Source organism: Gymnodraco acuticeps, unplaced genomic scaffold (genome assembly GCF_902827175.1).
Source record: "Gymnodraco acuticeps unplaced genomic scaffold, fGymAcu1.1, whole genome shotgun sequence".
Classification (NCBI taxonomy): Eukaryota; Metazoa; Chordata; class Actinopteri; order Perciformes; family Bathydraconidae; genus Gymnodraco; species Gymnodraco acuticeps.
In genome coordinates this window covers 554,243-568,615 of record NW_022989980.1, presented here as the reverse complement: position 1 = coordinate 568,615, position 14,373 = coordinate 554,243, and the positions used below count along the sequence as shown (strand labels likewise).

The 14,373-nt window shown below is 39.8% G+C and overlaps 2 protein-coding genes across 3 annotated transcripts; one reads left to right on the top strand and one right to left on the bottom strand.

Annotated features, from left to right (window-relative positions):
• Positions 1 to 4,752: 4,752 nt before the first annotated feature.
• Positions 4,753 to 9,605, top strand: nkrf (NFKB repressing factor). Of its 2 annotated transcripts, none has more exons than XM_034211799.1 (3): positions 4,753 to 4,918; positions 5,646 to 5,770; positions 6,638 to 9,605. In XM_034211799.1, the coding sequence occupies exons 2-3, from the start codon at positions 5,668 to 5,670 to the stop codon at positions 8,872 to 8,874; spliced, it is 2,340 nt and encodes a 779-aa protein (XP_034067690.1). In that variant the 5' UTR covers positions 4,753 to 4,918; positions 5,646 to 5,667; the 3' UTR covers positions 8,875 to 9,605. The 2 variants fall into 2 exon arrangements, with proteins under 2 accessions (XP_034067690.1, XP_034067689.1); XM_034211798.1 differs by lacking the exon at positions 4,753 to 4,918 and adding an exon at positions 4,925 to 5,301.
• On the bottom strand, positions 9,604 to 14,220 carry LOC117543469 (ubiquitin-conjugating enzyme E2 A). Its single transcript, XM_034211800.1, has 6 exons — positions 14,039 to 14,220; positions 12,386 to 12,466; positions 12,167 to 12,192; positions 11,707 to 11,796; positions 11,510 to 11,598; positions 9,604 to 10,607 (listed from the first exon to the last, which is right to left on the bottom strand). Exons 1-6 carry the CDS (start codon positions 14,080 to 14,082, stop codon positions 10,479 to 10,481), a joined length of 459 nt encoding a protein of 152 aa, XP_034067691.1. The 5' UTR covers positions 14,083 to 14,220; the 3' UTR covers positions 9,604 to 10,478.
• Between the last annotated feature and the right edge of the window lie 153 nt (positions 14,221 to 14,373).

The window sequence follows — 14,373 nt, the reverse complement described above, 5'->3', positions numbered from 1 at the left end:
ACTTCACCTTGTGTAAATAAAGCATCTTAATAGACGATTAAGTGTTATAAAATACTTCTTATGGCTACTTTTGTGCCTTCATTTTTAGTGAAACTGCAAAGATTTACTTTCAGTCTCTCAACTGATGGATAGCATAGCACATTGCTGCTGAAGATGTGTATTGTAAACGTCAGTTAGGATTTTTACATATGTCATATGAGACCGGGGCCGTTTCTCAATCCCCACAATCAGGGGCGGACTGAGACTAAAATTCAGCCCTGGAAACTGACCCAGTCCGGCCACATGAAATGTCAAATGTTAGAAATCCGCTGTCAATTTGCGACATTTATATGCTTCACCTGCGAGCAGTGGCGAGCCGTCAGGGCCCTCTAGGCCTGTAGCCCTCTGTGAGGGCCTAAGATATTCTAAAAAATAATATTTGAAAACATAAAAAAAAAACATTTTTTTTAAATATTATTTTTCATATCTTTTTTGTTGTTACATTTTTCATTAGTTTTACCAAAATAACTTGATTTAATTGTATTTAAAATAACATTTCCAAAGAAATAAATCCTTCGAATCTGCCTGTTCAGTTTCTGTTGGAATGTGAAGGGTTAAATGCCGTCTGCGAGTTATGTGAAGACGGGAGAGCTTGTTGGTCCCTCTCTACATTCACAGAGGGCCCGCTATAGTAACTCAATGAGAGAGTAATGTCAAATGACAGTACAATTGACCATCATATCTTCCCTCTAAATGGGCGGGCACTATTTTTGCGGACTTTATGACAAGTTCCGCCCGCTGTGAGGTCTATGCAAGTGGTGCAGTGACGCGTCCTAAAACCCGGAAGTAAGCTGCGCTCGGATTCCCTCGACAGAAACCAATGTGATTTCTCCATAGGATTTTGGAAAATAGCTCGAAATAAGGTCTGTGGAAAACGAACCTGTTAGATAAATGCCCGTTTTGTTCAGCCGGATAATATCCACATGTCTACCCTACTTTTATTATTTTCGAATCATACATCTAAACGATAGATTTATGATCGATAGATTTATAATTAGCATAAGTTCGTTCATGATGGCTCACTTCAGTGATGACATCGTTGCGAAATTATTAACCGAGTCATTTTCAAGATTGAGTTACAATGATAAACTGGAGTGGCAAAGGATCAGCTGCATGATCCGCAAGTGCTTCATCCAAAAGGACAGGAGGATGGACTTTGTGTTTAAGTGATTTGATCATCAAAGGTAGGCCTAAGTCATTTTCAATGTGGGCCGCCGTGCCGACTTAATTCATTTGTAATTGTTACTTGGCTGTGGGTGCCCTGTCATGATAAGTGTTTATATAAATGGTGTGGTAGAGGGTCGCTGTCATTGATGCGTTTTGCACCCCGGACCGCTGTTTTTATATTCCGCTGAAGTAGCCTATACGCTGTGACGTAATATCTCTTCTTTTTTTTCCGAGGGAAGGGGGGTCAGAGGGCCTAGGTATAAAAGTCACGGCTCGCCACTGCCTGCGAGTGACTTCACCTTTTTTTCTCTTGCCTTCTCTGCCCCACTTTTTTCTTTTCGTTTTCTTTGATTTTTATCCATGTTTTTTCATTCTCCCTGTCTGCCGCGGCGTCTAATCCCTTCTCTTCGTGTGGTCGGTCTCTTTTCTTCTTCGTGTGTGATTATTTGACAGATAAGAACCACACAACTGCATTAGCAGCCGCTGTCGCCCTCTGTCGGCCGTCAGCGCAACTTAAATGATGCCGTTAAACTATTTTTTTTATTTTTTTTTTAAAAGGGCCGACCGGCCGTCAACGGCCCTTGACGACCGGCCGTTCTGTGGTTCTCCAGATTCTACAGATGGCCAGTCCGCCCCTGCCCACAATGCTTTGCGCACGGACCAATTTCAAAAACCCTTGCGGAGAATAGCTGAACTGACGCAGCACACATTTAATTTAAATGTAAGTATGTAGTGGCGTAGAAAATGTGTAGTGTTGGTAAATGTGTTACTTTGTTAAATTTGTTACCACCATAAATGTGTTCCGTGAAAGTAAAGCAAGTTCATAATTAGATAGACATCGTGAGGTATTTATTTTCGGTAGTTTGTTGAAACCGTTAGAGAGAGTGGCACACTTGTTAGCCTGTTCCATTCTTCTTCGTTTTCTGAAGCCGTGGCATGGAAGCATACTTGCTTCGTTTCTGAAGGAAGTGACTTGGAAGTATACGTGACTACCAAACCAGCATTCTCGCGATTGAGAAACGACCCATGTATTGCTTGCTTTATCTGGGTTATCTTCAAATATAATCCATAAGGGTTAGGGTTTGTATTTGAGGTTTTAATAAAATAAGATTAAGTTTAATAATTATATACTATTCTATTAATTACCAAAGACTGTGGCCGTTTCTCAATCGCGAGGATGCTGGCTTGGTAGTCGCGTACTTCCAAGTCACTTCCTTCAGAAACGAAGCAAGTATACTTTATGGGCATAGATATGTCTCATAATTATTTGTGTGAACATAACAATTATTTGTGTGTAAATATGTGATTAGGAAATGTAAAACACTATCCACAAATGCATTTAAAAGATTTGCAAACTCACAAATAAATGTGCAAGTGTAAAACGGATCTGCAAATACGCTAAATATTTTCACAAATAAAAAAAAGATCTGTGAATATCTCTTTAACATTTACAACTTTCGATCAGGCATTTGTGAATCCATTTTGTATTTGCCGACCAAAAATGCGCTTGCGGATCTCAAATCTCTGCTCGTGGATCTCACATTTCTGCTTGTGGATCGTCTTTTTACACACACGGAATTTTGAGACATATTTTCCGCCGGTCTCGGCTAAAATCTACTCATGTCACTTGGTAATTTTCGGAAACCACGTGATGGCCCGCTGATGACGACATTTCCGCATGATTTCAAAGTAAGAGCATGATGGTTTGTTTAATGCTCTGTTTTTTTTAATAATGAACAGCGGAACGTTAGATGCATTCTTTATCACCATCATCATCATGTTATAGTGATAGTTAGTTTGTGTTAGTTTATTGGTTCAATACAGCATATATCGAGCACCTTCGTTGATGTTGAAGTACAGGCTATACGCCACTTTCGGGTCCCGGGGGGAGCAGCTGGCAGCGAAGCAGCCCAGATAAAACTATTCATTGTTTGTTGTGTATTCAGTCAAGCGGGTCAAAGTTACAATGTAAAATTGTAAGTACAATGTAAAGTCCTGTACTCCTGTGCCGGTAAAGAGCAATACAATGACAAAACCTTTCCAAACAAAACAACTAGTAGGTAGGTAGGCAGGCAGGTATAGGTAGGTAGGTAGGCAGACAGACAGATAGATAGACAGACAGGTAGATAGATGGATAGGTAGGTAGATAGACAGATAGATAGATAGACAGACAGACAGATAGATGGACGGACAGATAGATAGATGGATATCATATATAGATACTTCATTCATCCCAAATTGTGAAATGTGTGGAAACAAGTATAAACACAATAACATTAAATACAAATGAAAGCAATAGACAGGAATATATGCATATAGTAGAAAGGACACGATGAATATTATAACATTTAATGTAGCCTTACTATGAAGGCTGACCTAAATACAGTGCTTTTCTACAGATTACTTTATTACTGCACTGGTAAAGTAAAATTAGGCCGATTAATAAGATGTGAAGTGCTTTGTAACTTTGACCCGCTTGACTGAATACACAACAAACAATGAAGATAGAGTTTTATCTGGGCTCCTTTGCTGCCAGCTGCTCCCCCGGGACCCGAAAGTGGCGTATAGCCTGTACTTCAACATCAATGCATGTGCTCGATATATGCTATATTGATCCAATAAACTAACACAAACTAACTGCATCACTATAACATGATGATGATGATGGTGATAAAGAATGCAGTTCATTATAATAAAAAAACAGAGCATTAAACAAACCATCATGCTCTTACTTTGAAATCATGCGGAAATGTCGTCATCAGCGGGCCAGCAAGTGGATTCCGAAAATCACCGAGTGACACGAGTAGATTTGAGCCGAGACCGGCGGAAAATATGTCTCAAAATTCCGTGTGTGTAAAAAGACGATCCACGAGCAGAGATTTGAGATCCGCAAGCGCATTTTTGGTCGGCAAATACAAAATGGATTCACAAATGCCTGATCGAAAGTTGTCAATGTTAAAGAGATATTCACAGATCTTTTTTTTATTTGTGAAAATATTTAGCGTATTTGCAGATCCGTTTTACACTTGCATATTTATTTGTGAGTTTGCAAATCTTTTAAATGCATTTCTGGATGGTGTTTTACATTTCCAAGTCACATATTTACACACAAATAATTTGTATGTTCACACAAATAATTATGAGACATATCTATGCCCATAATACTTCCAAGAATGGAACAGGCTAACAAGTGTGCCACTCTCTAACGGTTTCAACATAAACTGTACCAAAAATAAATACCTCACGATGTCTATCTAATTATGAACTTGCTTTACTTTCACGGAACACATTTTTCGTGATAACAAACAAATGTAACAAAGTAACATATTTACCAACACATGTTCTACGCCACTACATACTTACATTTAAATGTGTGCTGCGTCGGTTCAGCCAGAGCTCTGGGTTCAGCCATTCTCCGCAAGGGTTTTTGAAATTGGTCCGTGCGCAAAGCATTGTGGGGATTTTAAGGACGCGAAGTCTACCCATGTGCAGCCTCGAAATTTCCCCCAAACCAAGGACGCGGCCTCGGTGGAATTCCAAGTATACTGGAGATTGGAACAGTCCTTCGGCGGCACTCGATGACGTAGCATCCTTGAAATATTGGCTTGGAAGCCAAAATCCTCGCGATTGAGAAACGGCCTGTATCTCGAAGGTTACCGACGTGCAGTGAGCAGGCAGTGAGTGACAGCAGTCCGGCCGCAAAGCATTCTGGGTAATTTCGTCGTAACAGACGCCATGATTTTCTACTGTAGCTGGAGAAGAAAATGGAGGCTTTCTGCTAGTTAGCGCAAGTTGAATGGGTATCTGTATCTCTTAGCAGGGTTCAGGGCAGCGTTTCAAACCACCCCTTTCGGATATAGCACTTGAAAGATACAAGGTTACATGACGAGCGGAACGGGCTGAACCTGATATAAAACTAGTTATATGAGCTGCAGTGGTGCTAGGTAGCAGCTACCCGCGGGTTGCCAACGTTATCTAGCTAGCTGGAAAAAGCTAGCACGATAATAATAACCGGCTGATCATAAAAATACATTCGCTGTCACATACTCAGCGTGAAGACAGAGATATCAATTGGACCAAAGGCTACACCTTGAGGTATGGATATGACACAGCTTACTAGTTGCACATATATACATGTTGATACCGGTTGATACATTGATCTTTAAACGTATTTGCTTGTAAAAGGTGGACTGTCGGCCTACTGCGTCACTCTTTCTGTGCCTTGTTTTGCTATGAAATTCAGCCATTATACACCTCTCCTTTAACATCTTATGCTATGTTTTTAGTTGTGCAATATAAACTTTAGTCTAGGCACATATTTTATGTTTCAGTCACCTGATGCTGCTCGCGTTAGGTCAGACAGATTGTAGCTCTGTATGCCATGTTGGGTTCGTTTATGCCATTCATTCATAACATGTCTCACTCGGCCTCAATAACAGGTATGGCCTGGATCTGATTTGGATGGTGCTGGTGATGGCAGAGGGCACCTACACTGGCGAAATGCCCTCCTTTGACCCAAGTCCTAGTTCTGAAGCAAAAAAGAGACCTACTTCTTCTGATGGCAGTGAGTGTACATTTTGGTTGTGTAGTCTCAAAAGTTGTTGTTTTCAAAAGTTTCCATTGCCATGATGTTATCTATTTATTTTTTATTTTCAGTCTTTATTTCGAACAGATTAAAAAATAAAAAATGTGAAAAACAGAATACCGTATTGTTATAATACAGTATTTATCCACATTCATGGTAATATTTGTATACTATCTTCTATGTGTTTCTCTGTTACAGCTTTATATCAAAACATGCCATTCTATATATTTTATACTTTATATTTAAAGTGCAAAATTACACTTTTATCACCTCATAGTTAATAATTTTAAACAATGAGGCAATAGCTAAAGTTATGTTTTATAAATGTCTTTCATATGCGTATTATTTTTGCACTGTGAATGTTTTTGATATTCAACTTTGTTATATCACACTTTTTAGATTACAATAGTAGACTACATTATTCTACAATTTTTTTCCTATAATAAAACTAAATATAAAAACGGTATATCCTGACATTTAAAACATGTACCTCTACATCCTCTGTTTTGTCGAGGTGGTTGATGAGACATCTCTAAGCATTTCTATCAATCTGCTGTGCCTACTTTAGACATATCACAACAAACATTTAAATGAAATGAATTGAATCCCACATACTAACTAGTTTAATGGGACTTTCACATATCAAATCAACCATTTTGTGTTTATCTTGATGATCATTTATGAGTTCAAGCAGGGCCAATCTATTCAGTTACATTTTTTACCGATGTACATCTAAATATTTTTAGATGTGTATTGGCACTACAAAAGTTGCATTTGTCCACCCCTACATTCCACTCAAGTAAGACATCCTTAATCTAAAAATGTACCCGTGTGATGTTATTGCAGGAGACGAGCCCATGAGGAAAATGCCTGTGACAAAATTTGGTTCCCGACCTCGATTTGAGCCTGTACAGTTTGTCAGTGGTGGAAGCAGCGGAGGCAATGGCGCTGATGAGAAGGAGAATGATAAGGATCGCAGGAGGAGTGAGTCACACGGTTCCAGATCGTGGGACTCTGAACACTCATCATACAGCGGCAGAGCTCAGGGCTCATCCTCCCTGAGGCCTGCTTTTGACCGAGTGCCACCACACAGTTCTGACTCTTGGGGTTCCCAAAGAGATAAAGACAGAGAGATTTGTTCAGGTAGCACGAGCGAGTTGGGGTATGGAGGACATGGGTCCACTTCAAACTTCATGGCAAAAACACAGAATGAGTACTCAGCCAAGTACGAAGCCCACTCTTCTCAAACTGCAGATGCCTATTCTCAGCCCCACAGATACAATGGATACGGGGGAGGAAGCAGATCAGCAGGCTGGGATTCGGGACGTCAGGGTTTGGGCTTCAGTCATCAGGACCGGCCGTCATCAAGCAGGCCATTCAGCCGAGTGTACAACAGCCCGGGCAGGAGCAGTCCTACCACTTCTCATTCGGGCTCTTCGTCGCAGCCTATTTCTATTTCAATATCTCAATCTTGTCTAGATGAAAAGCAAAGGCTGGTTTCCAATGTAGCGTTTGCATTGGCTGTTGCTTTGAAGGATCCTTTGGTTATGACTGGAACTGAGTCGCCAAACTATAATTTCATGTTGAGCCGCAGTATTCAGGCCTGCAAGACTAATCCTGAGTATATTTATGTCAACCTGAAGGACATTCCTCAGGCAGACCTACCGAAGAACAGGAAAGTACCAACAGACGGTTACGCCTGTGAACTGAGATGTCAGGGTGTGTATCTTGCTACCGGATACTCTGGAAGTAAAAATGGAGCAAGGGACCGGGCCTCTGAGGCGGCTGTAAAACTCTTCCTGAAAACAGTTGAGGTTCGTGTGGTGCAGCGCAAATACAGGCACTCAGTAGTCAGTGACATAGTTGTGTGCCAGATGCACGCTCCAACCCCAGGGTTTTTACCTGCACTTCGAAACCCAGAGGTTAAACCGACCCCGAGCTCCAAGGGCCAATACGAGCCTGACAAGCGGAAGCACTGGTCAGAGTTTGTGGTTATTGACAATGCTCACGACGCCATCTGCATACTCAACAATTCTGCAGCTTTTAATCGCATGAAGGTAGACTATCAGTTTGACATGCTCCCTAACAACATTGCTTGGCAGTGCAGTGTTTTCCTGCAGGGGGAGTTGGTGGCGCAGGCTACAGGTACCAAAAAGAGCTCAAAGCATTCAGCAGCTGAAGACGCAGTGAGGAAACTTCGCATGAACCAGGCACAGAGAGAGCAGCAACAACAGCAACAACCACCCCAATTCTCCAGAGGAAATAATCAATCAGATTGTGGTGGGCGCTTTGGGACACAGGTTGGCAAAAAGAAGCATCTCAGCGAGTTGGTCATCCTGGAAAACTCTGACAATGCTATCTGTATCATTAATGACACAGCTCAGTTTAACAAAGTGACCGCTGATTACAAGTTCACAGCTCTGCCTGATCATCGCTGGAGGTGTGAAGTTTACCTCGAGGCACAGTATGTAGCTGCAGGAATTGGACCCAAGAAAATAGTTAAGCACATTGCAGCAAAGGAGGCCTTGGCCACCTTGAGGCAGACACAGGCTGTGGTCAAATCCAACCTAAGAAAGGAGGGTCACAACGACGCCATATCCCGATCCCAGATCCTGGCTCGCTCTGGAGAGGAGGCCACGAGGCAGGAGATTAAGGAAGACAACATAGGAAACCAGCTGCTCCGCAAGATGGGCTGGAAAGGAGGTGGGCTGGGTCGAGACGGGGAGGGCATCGCAGAACCAATCAAAGTAAAGGAACAGTTCTCCAGAGAAGGTTTGGGCTTGGACACGGACAAAACAGGAAATCAACTAAGCAAGCGTGACATTGAGGGCATCATTCGTAATTATGCCAGTTCAGACCGACAGGACGATCTCCGCTTCTCCACTGATATCAACAACGATGAGCGAAAGCAGATCCACCAGATATCTCAGAAATACGGCCTACGGAGCAAGTCGTATGGACAGGGATGGCAGCGGTTCCTTATCGTCAGTCGCAAAGTGCACAAAGACCAGCTGATTGGTCAGCTTTTACAGGAGGGACAGGTGGGACGATATGAGCTCGTGAAACCTCAGGCCTCTCACTGATTTGCATGTTTGGCAAAATTAAATAAAAATCATCAGACATCTGATTGGACTTCAGTACATATCACTCTCAAGTGTAACTTCTGTATACTTGTTTGTGACAAACGTACACGCGTACATAAAAGAGAGGCCTTCAGGGATCACTCGTTGTTTCTGCATCCCTTTGCCATGAACTGTACTTTAGCTTTAGCAGGAGCTCTAGGATTGAGAAGAAGTGATTTTTCTTTTTTTCTCCTGCCATTCCAGGTATTTTTGTTTTCACTTTTGCACAACGAGCTCATGTTCAGTTCTCTGTGGCTTCATGTTATGCAGACGTTCTGGATATTTTATGAAGTTAAAAAGGACTTTGATGTATTTTTCACCAAATTCTACTTTTTGCTTCATGGCATTTTAAGGAACCTGGCAAAAAGAATGCATCATTTTACTTTTTTAATATTGTTGAATCATGATCAACATCAAACTGTAGCTAAGAATCAGTCTCACTGTGGTGATACATCTCGATCTCTCTACCAGCAATGTCAGTCATTCTACAAATATTAACTGCATCCATAATCAGAAAATCCTCACATGGAAATTGTAAGCTGTGATCTTTGTTCAATGTCAGATGTGTTGGTTTATGTGAGTACAGTCAACCTGTCTGCTTGTTTTCACAGCTGTAATGACTAAATAAATTAAAACTGATAACAATAAGATGGATATTTTTGTACTGTGAGTAAATAATGCAACAAAAACAACTGATGTATATTTATTTTATTTACAAGAAAATGTACAGGTTGTTAAATGGGTTACCAGTGCAAAGTCTTATAATCAGAAAACAGACACCATCCCGTTTAAACAGTATCATCAGCTTATTACGTCAGCTGATATGTAAGATTGTAAAATAGCATAGAAATGTTCTCACTCACTAAATGTCAGCATCATGAAACTCTGTGCAGGAAACAAAGTTAAGTTCCCAGAAAGGGAACTAAATGTCTTGTTTCGGTGTTGAAGAGGGACATATATATTCAACAATATCTAGAACTTTCTTAAAATCTAAAGGCATGGCCTGACAAGAGCAGTTGAGTGAAAAAGACCCTCAAGGCATCTGTTGGGTTGTTAGAGGGATGGATGTCCATGCCAGTTTGTTGTATCCCTCTGAAAGGCTATTACAAAAAAAAGAAAAGGAGTGAGGCCACTGAAACGGAAGAAAAAACACCCCTGAACGGCTTTTTTTGTAAATATGAACTGTCTCTATCTACACAGCAAGCACATCTAATTAACAGTCACTGTGTCATCCAACCAGTTTACTTCATGTGTAAATAAACAGGTAGAAAAGTGACAACTGAGAGATTGGCTTTTGCCTTTTTTTGGAAAGAAAAGAGTTGGGGCATGTAGCAAGTAACCCAAATATAACAAGGTACATTAACTTTTAACAAACATATGCTATTGGCCAACAATAGCAATCGGCAGGAGTGAATGCCACAACACAACAGCATACAAACTTAGCGACAAATATACTGAGAAGGATTTTAAGATGTGCCATTTTATTTCTGTGAGATCAGTCGTTTTCTTGATCCGGGGCCGGACTCTGTGGCTGGACTCTGTTCAAACACGAACAGTAACGGGGGTCAACAGTCACGCCAACTCTGTTCAACAATAGCAGAAACTCTCTTCTCGTACTCCCGCTTGTTTTCCTGGTACAGCTGGGCTGCTTGGCTGTTGGCTGGACTGTTTGGGTTTGGCTCATCCAGTAAAGACTTTAAATATACAACAACAAATGTCAGAAGGTTAGGTTTCAAATGACTTGTACTTGTTTACAATATTAATAATAATGTAGAAAATATTTCCGATTGTCAATAGAATTATCCCAATCTGCATTAGAACCATGATTAGAACACAATAAATGAATCTGCACAAAGCTGTGGCAACCTGCTACCTGTTAATAACTACAATGTATTTTAAATAAACTAGAATATACCAAAAGCATATTTTTAATAAATGTTACTTTATGCACATCCTAGGTTTAACAATAGAGGTTGACTGAGTTTGGTGAGATCAATATCAGTTTACCTCTCGGCACCGAAACCAGTACCAATATCTGTCTTTTTTTACTTTACTTATTTAAAGATAACATCATGTTTTTAGTGGGCATTTAGACAATGAACTAAGAGTTTTAGAAGTATTTAATTCATATAAATACAATTTAAAGCAGCAGATACAGAAATACTTGTAATTTGTGGGCACACCAATACTTTTTAAAATTTGAACTTGAAAGTAGTGTCACATAGATACTTTGATATCATTTTCCTATGGCAAATCGGGTTTTCTGGTCTAGCCACACTGATTTTCTTGCAGTGTTCCTGTTTGACTATAGATAGAATCGAAGGGATGAAACCCTCTTTAATGGTCACACATGCAGAGCACACAGTGAAATGTGTTCGCTGCTTTTAACCCACCCTAGTACCAGGAGTCTAGTACTAGGAGCAGTGGGCAGCTATTGCACAGCGCCCGGGGAGCAATGGGAGTGGAGTGGGTGAAGAGGGATGTCCGGTGCCTTGCTCACTATGTGTTTACTATTGTTTGGCTGATGACTCCATATATTTTTCTCTTTATATTGCGCAAAATCAAAAAAGTCTGGCATAAAAGAAGGTTAGATTACCTGTATTGAAGTTAAGATTGAAGAGACATCGTACGTTGGACTCCAACGATTCTGGAGTATATCTAAGCATATGCTGCCATCTGCATACACTGCAAAGGAGAATGCATAATTTAAAGCTTTTCAGGGTTCAATCAAGGATAAATATAACAAATGTAATTGCTGCGATTGAAATGTAGTGTAAAATACAAGGTACATACCATTTGGATGAAACATTTTGGAGACAAATCGCACTGTTGGAGGTTTATTTGGATATTCCTCTGTGAATTCAATGGTAAGTTTGAAGGTTCCTGCAAGTGAAACAAATAATGGCATTGTATGATTTGAGATAAAAAATAGTGCATTTCAGTTATAAAGTCAAGAAGAATGTTTCATGCATGTATCAACTTGACAGAATCTGGTTGTTTTAGTGAGGTTGAAATAACACTCCAAAGCAGGATTATGTCACTTTACTAACTCAGCTTCCAAAGTTACTGATCAGAAACTGATTATAAAAAAGGCCAGCTAATTTAAAACAGTTATTTAATTGACGATATGACTACTATCTAAATTTGACATTGTTATTGTGAATTATTTTAGCCATTTTAATCGTGTAGCAACAATTTGATATCAGCAGCCCTTGTTTTAAATTAAGTATATTGTGCTTTAAGGAGGACTTACCATCTTCAAAGGGTGTTCCCTCCGGTCTAAAAATAGAGGAAAAACCACATGGGGACATAAACAACAATGATATCACATTTATTTGATGTCCCAAAACCGGCATTGACTACTTCTACAAGTTGTCAATGCCTGTTTTTTTACTACTAGTTTGTAAAAACAACTGATAAATGTCTTTCAAATGTATTATTGTTATTATATTAACAAATCCTCTCCACTTACCCAAAAATGACAGCGTTCCACACCATGATATTGTTTTCTGATGGGGCCCCACTAACTCCAGCTGGAGGATCTTCTTGCAGCCTAACAAATAAAAGCACAGTGGTATCTCAAATTACAGGTGACATTATACAGAGTATTACACATAATTACAAGTCAAGGTTTTACTACTAGAATAACAGCATAAAGCCTGATGGTAGTCAACTGGGCAAGTCATTTTTAATTTTCAAAAATAGGAGTGAAGACTAATGTAAGAATCAGCAGGCAGGCTATGTTAAATATAAAAGCCGGAATACAAGCTCTAAATTGTATTGTAAACCTAGGTGGGCAATATTATGCTGAAGGAGGGCTTAGTTTGCAGATTTCCCAATGGCTTCTACATTAACGCAAGAAACATTATGCTATAAATATGCTTTTTATTTATCTGAAATGTTTGTTTTTGTAATGTGATAACATCAATCTCACTGTGGTAATATTGTAAAGTGATCAAATAATGTTGTCTTTAATGTACTGCCCTACCTGAGTAAAATGAACAATGCCTTAAGAGATTGGCTGTTCCTTTTCGATGCCCCACTATAAGTCACTCTTCAAAACACTTGTTCTTGATACCATAGCTTTATATAGCCTTATTTTGGTTTTCACTTATCCATTCACTTTGTCTATTTGCTTCCATGCATCTTATGATTCATATGTGTTATTTGCCTGATCATACTTTATGAGCTATGATAATACTGTATCTTCTTTTCCCATGTTTACATTGCTTTGTTCTGTTTTAAGTATGTATGTACAGCACTTTTCTTTCTACCTTAATTACCTAAAAAGAAATGTGCTATGAAACTTAAGTTATTTATTGTTGACTTGATTGGCCATTGTCCATTAGTCATGTTGTGAAAAATAGTAAGGATACTGTATTGATTGATTTAGCCAGACTGGATTAAGTCTTGGACCCTGACACCACCAGTATTGTTTCATTTCGTTGGAACATGCTGTGGAGATCAGGGATAATAAACCATGTGCCATGATCATAGCGGACTGTGCTGGGTGTCTGCGGGTTTTTTAGTGAATGCATGGCAGATGGTTGCTGATCCTGAGGCTTAGATAGTGATCTATTAGGGCCCAGGAATAGGAGCTCCCCTTGATATGTATGTGTGTGTGTTTGTGTTTGCACACTGAATCCACCCAAACGTGAAGGGCCATCTGGTCAATGACTCTAACTGTATCCTAAATATTCAGTTACAAATACATCCAAAAAGGAGACATTTTAAATGAACGGAGCCATTGACAGTTTCTGTAAAGGCTCCAGGAGAAGTGAATATGTTACCATTTTTAAAAAAATCGCATAGTACGAAATATTTATCTACGAGAACAAGCAGTGACCATAAATTACACAACGTTACTACTCCTGGGTGCCTTGCCAACGATGGCTACCAGTAACGTTTACAATGATCGTAACCTTTGAATATAATGCCAGTCAACTTGTTAACACTACCTAAAATAAGGAACAGATTACCTATTCGAAGACGCGGTTATAATCCGCCGGTGTTTGTGTTTTTATTTATATGTTTAAGTTTCAGAATGTCGATCAGGCTAACGCGAACAAGCTAGCCTAAGGCAGCTAATGTTAGCTTAAACTAGTGTCTGGTTTTTTCCGCTTACCGTTTAAAATCTCTCATTAAACGTCGTCTTGCTGGAGTTGACATCCTGTTTACACGGAAACCTAAATCCTTGGCATAAAATTGAGCGGCTCAAATGTGGGGAAATGTTTTTTTTTTTAATCGGTGTATTATTTTAACTCCTAGCTCGCTAGCCAACGAAAGCTAGTTTGTCAAATATTTGGCTGCCTCTGTTAGTCTAAGGGCGCTACCACCGACACTAGAAAGGGGACATTCACATTCACTGGCACTACATTGAAGAGTCCTATATCCACATAAACAAAGACAACATCATCACTTAACCTGATATTTTGCCACTTTGCATTTCTCCTTTCATTC

What these genes read in the sequence shown, in the direction of transcription:
- LOC117543469 (XM_034211800.1), bottom strand. Translation starts at nt 14,082, where the DNA reads ATGTCAACTCCAGCAAGACGACGTTTAATGAGAGATTTTAAACG. An exon ending in TTAATGAGAGATTTTAAACG is followed by an intron (nt 12,467 to 14,038) that starts GTAAGCGGAAAA and finishes TTTATTTGTTAG; the next exon opens with GCTGCAAGAAGATCCTCCAG. An exon ending in TGGAACGCTGTCATTTTTGG is followed by an intron (nt 12,193 to 12,385) that starts GTAAGTGGAGAG and finishes CTCTATTTTTAG; the next exon opens with ACCGGAGGGAACACCCTTTG.
- nkrf (XM_034211799.1), top strand. Translation starts at nt 5,668, where the DNA reads ATGGTGCTGGTGATGGCAGAGGGCACCTACACTGGCGAAATGCCCTCC. An exon ending in ACCTACTTCTTCTGATGGCA is followed by an intron (nt 5,771 to 6,637) that starts GTGAGTGTACAT and finishes ATGTTATTGCAG; the next exon opens with GAGACGAGCCCATGAGGAAA.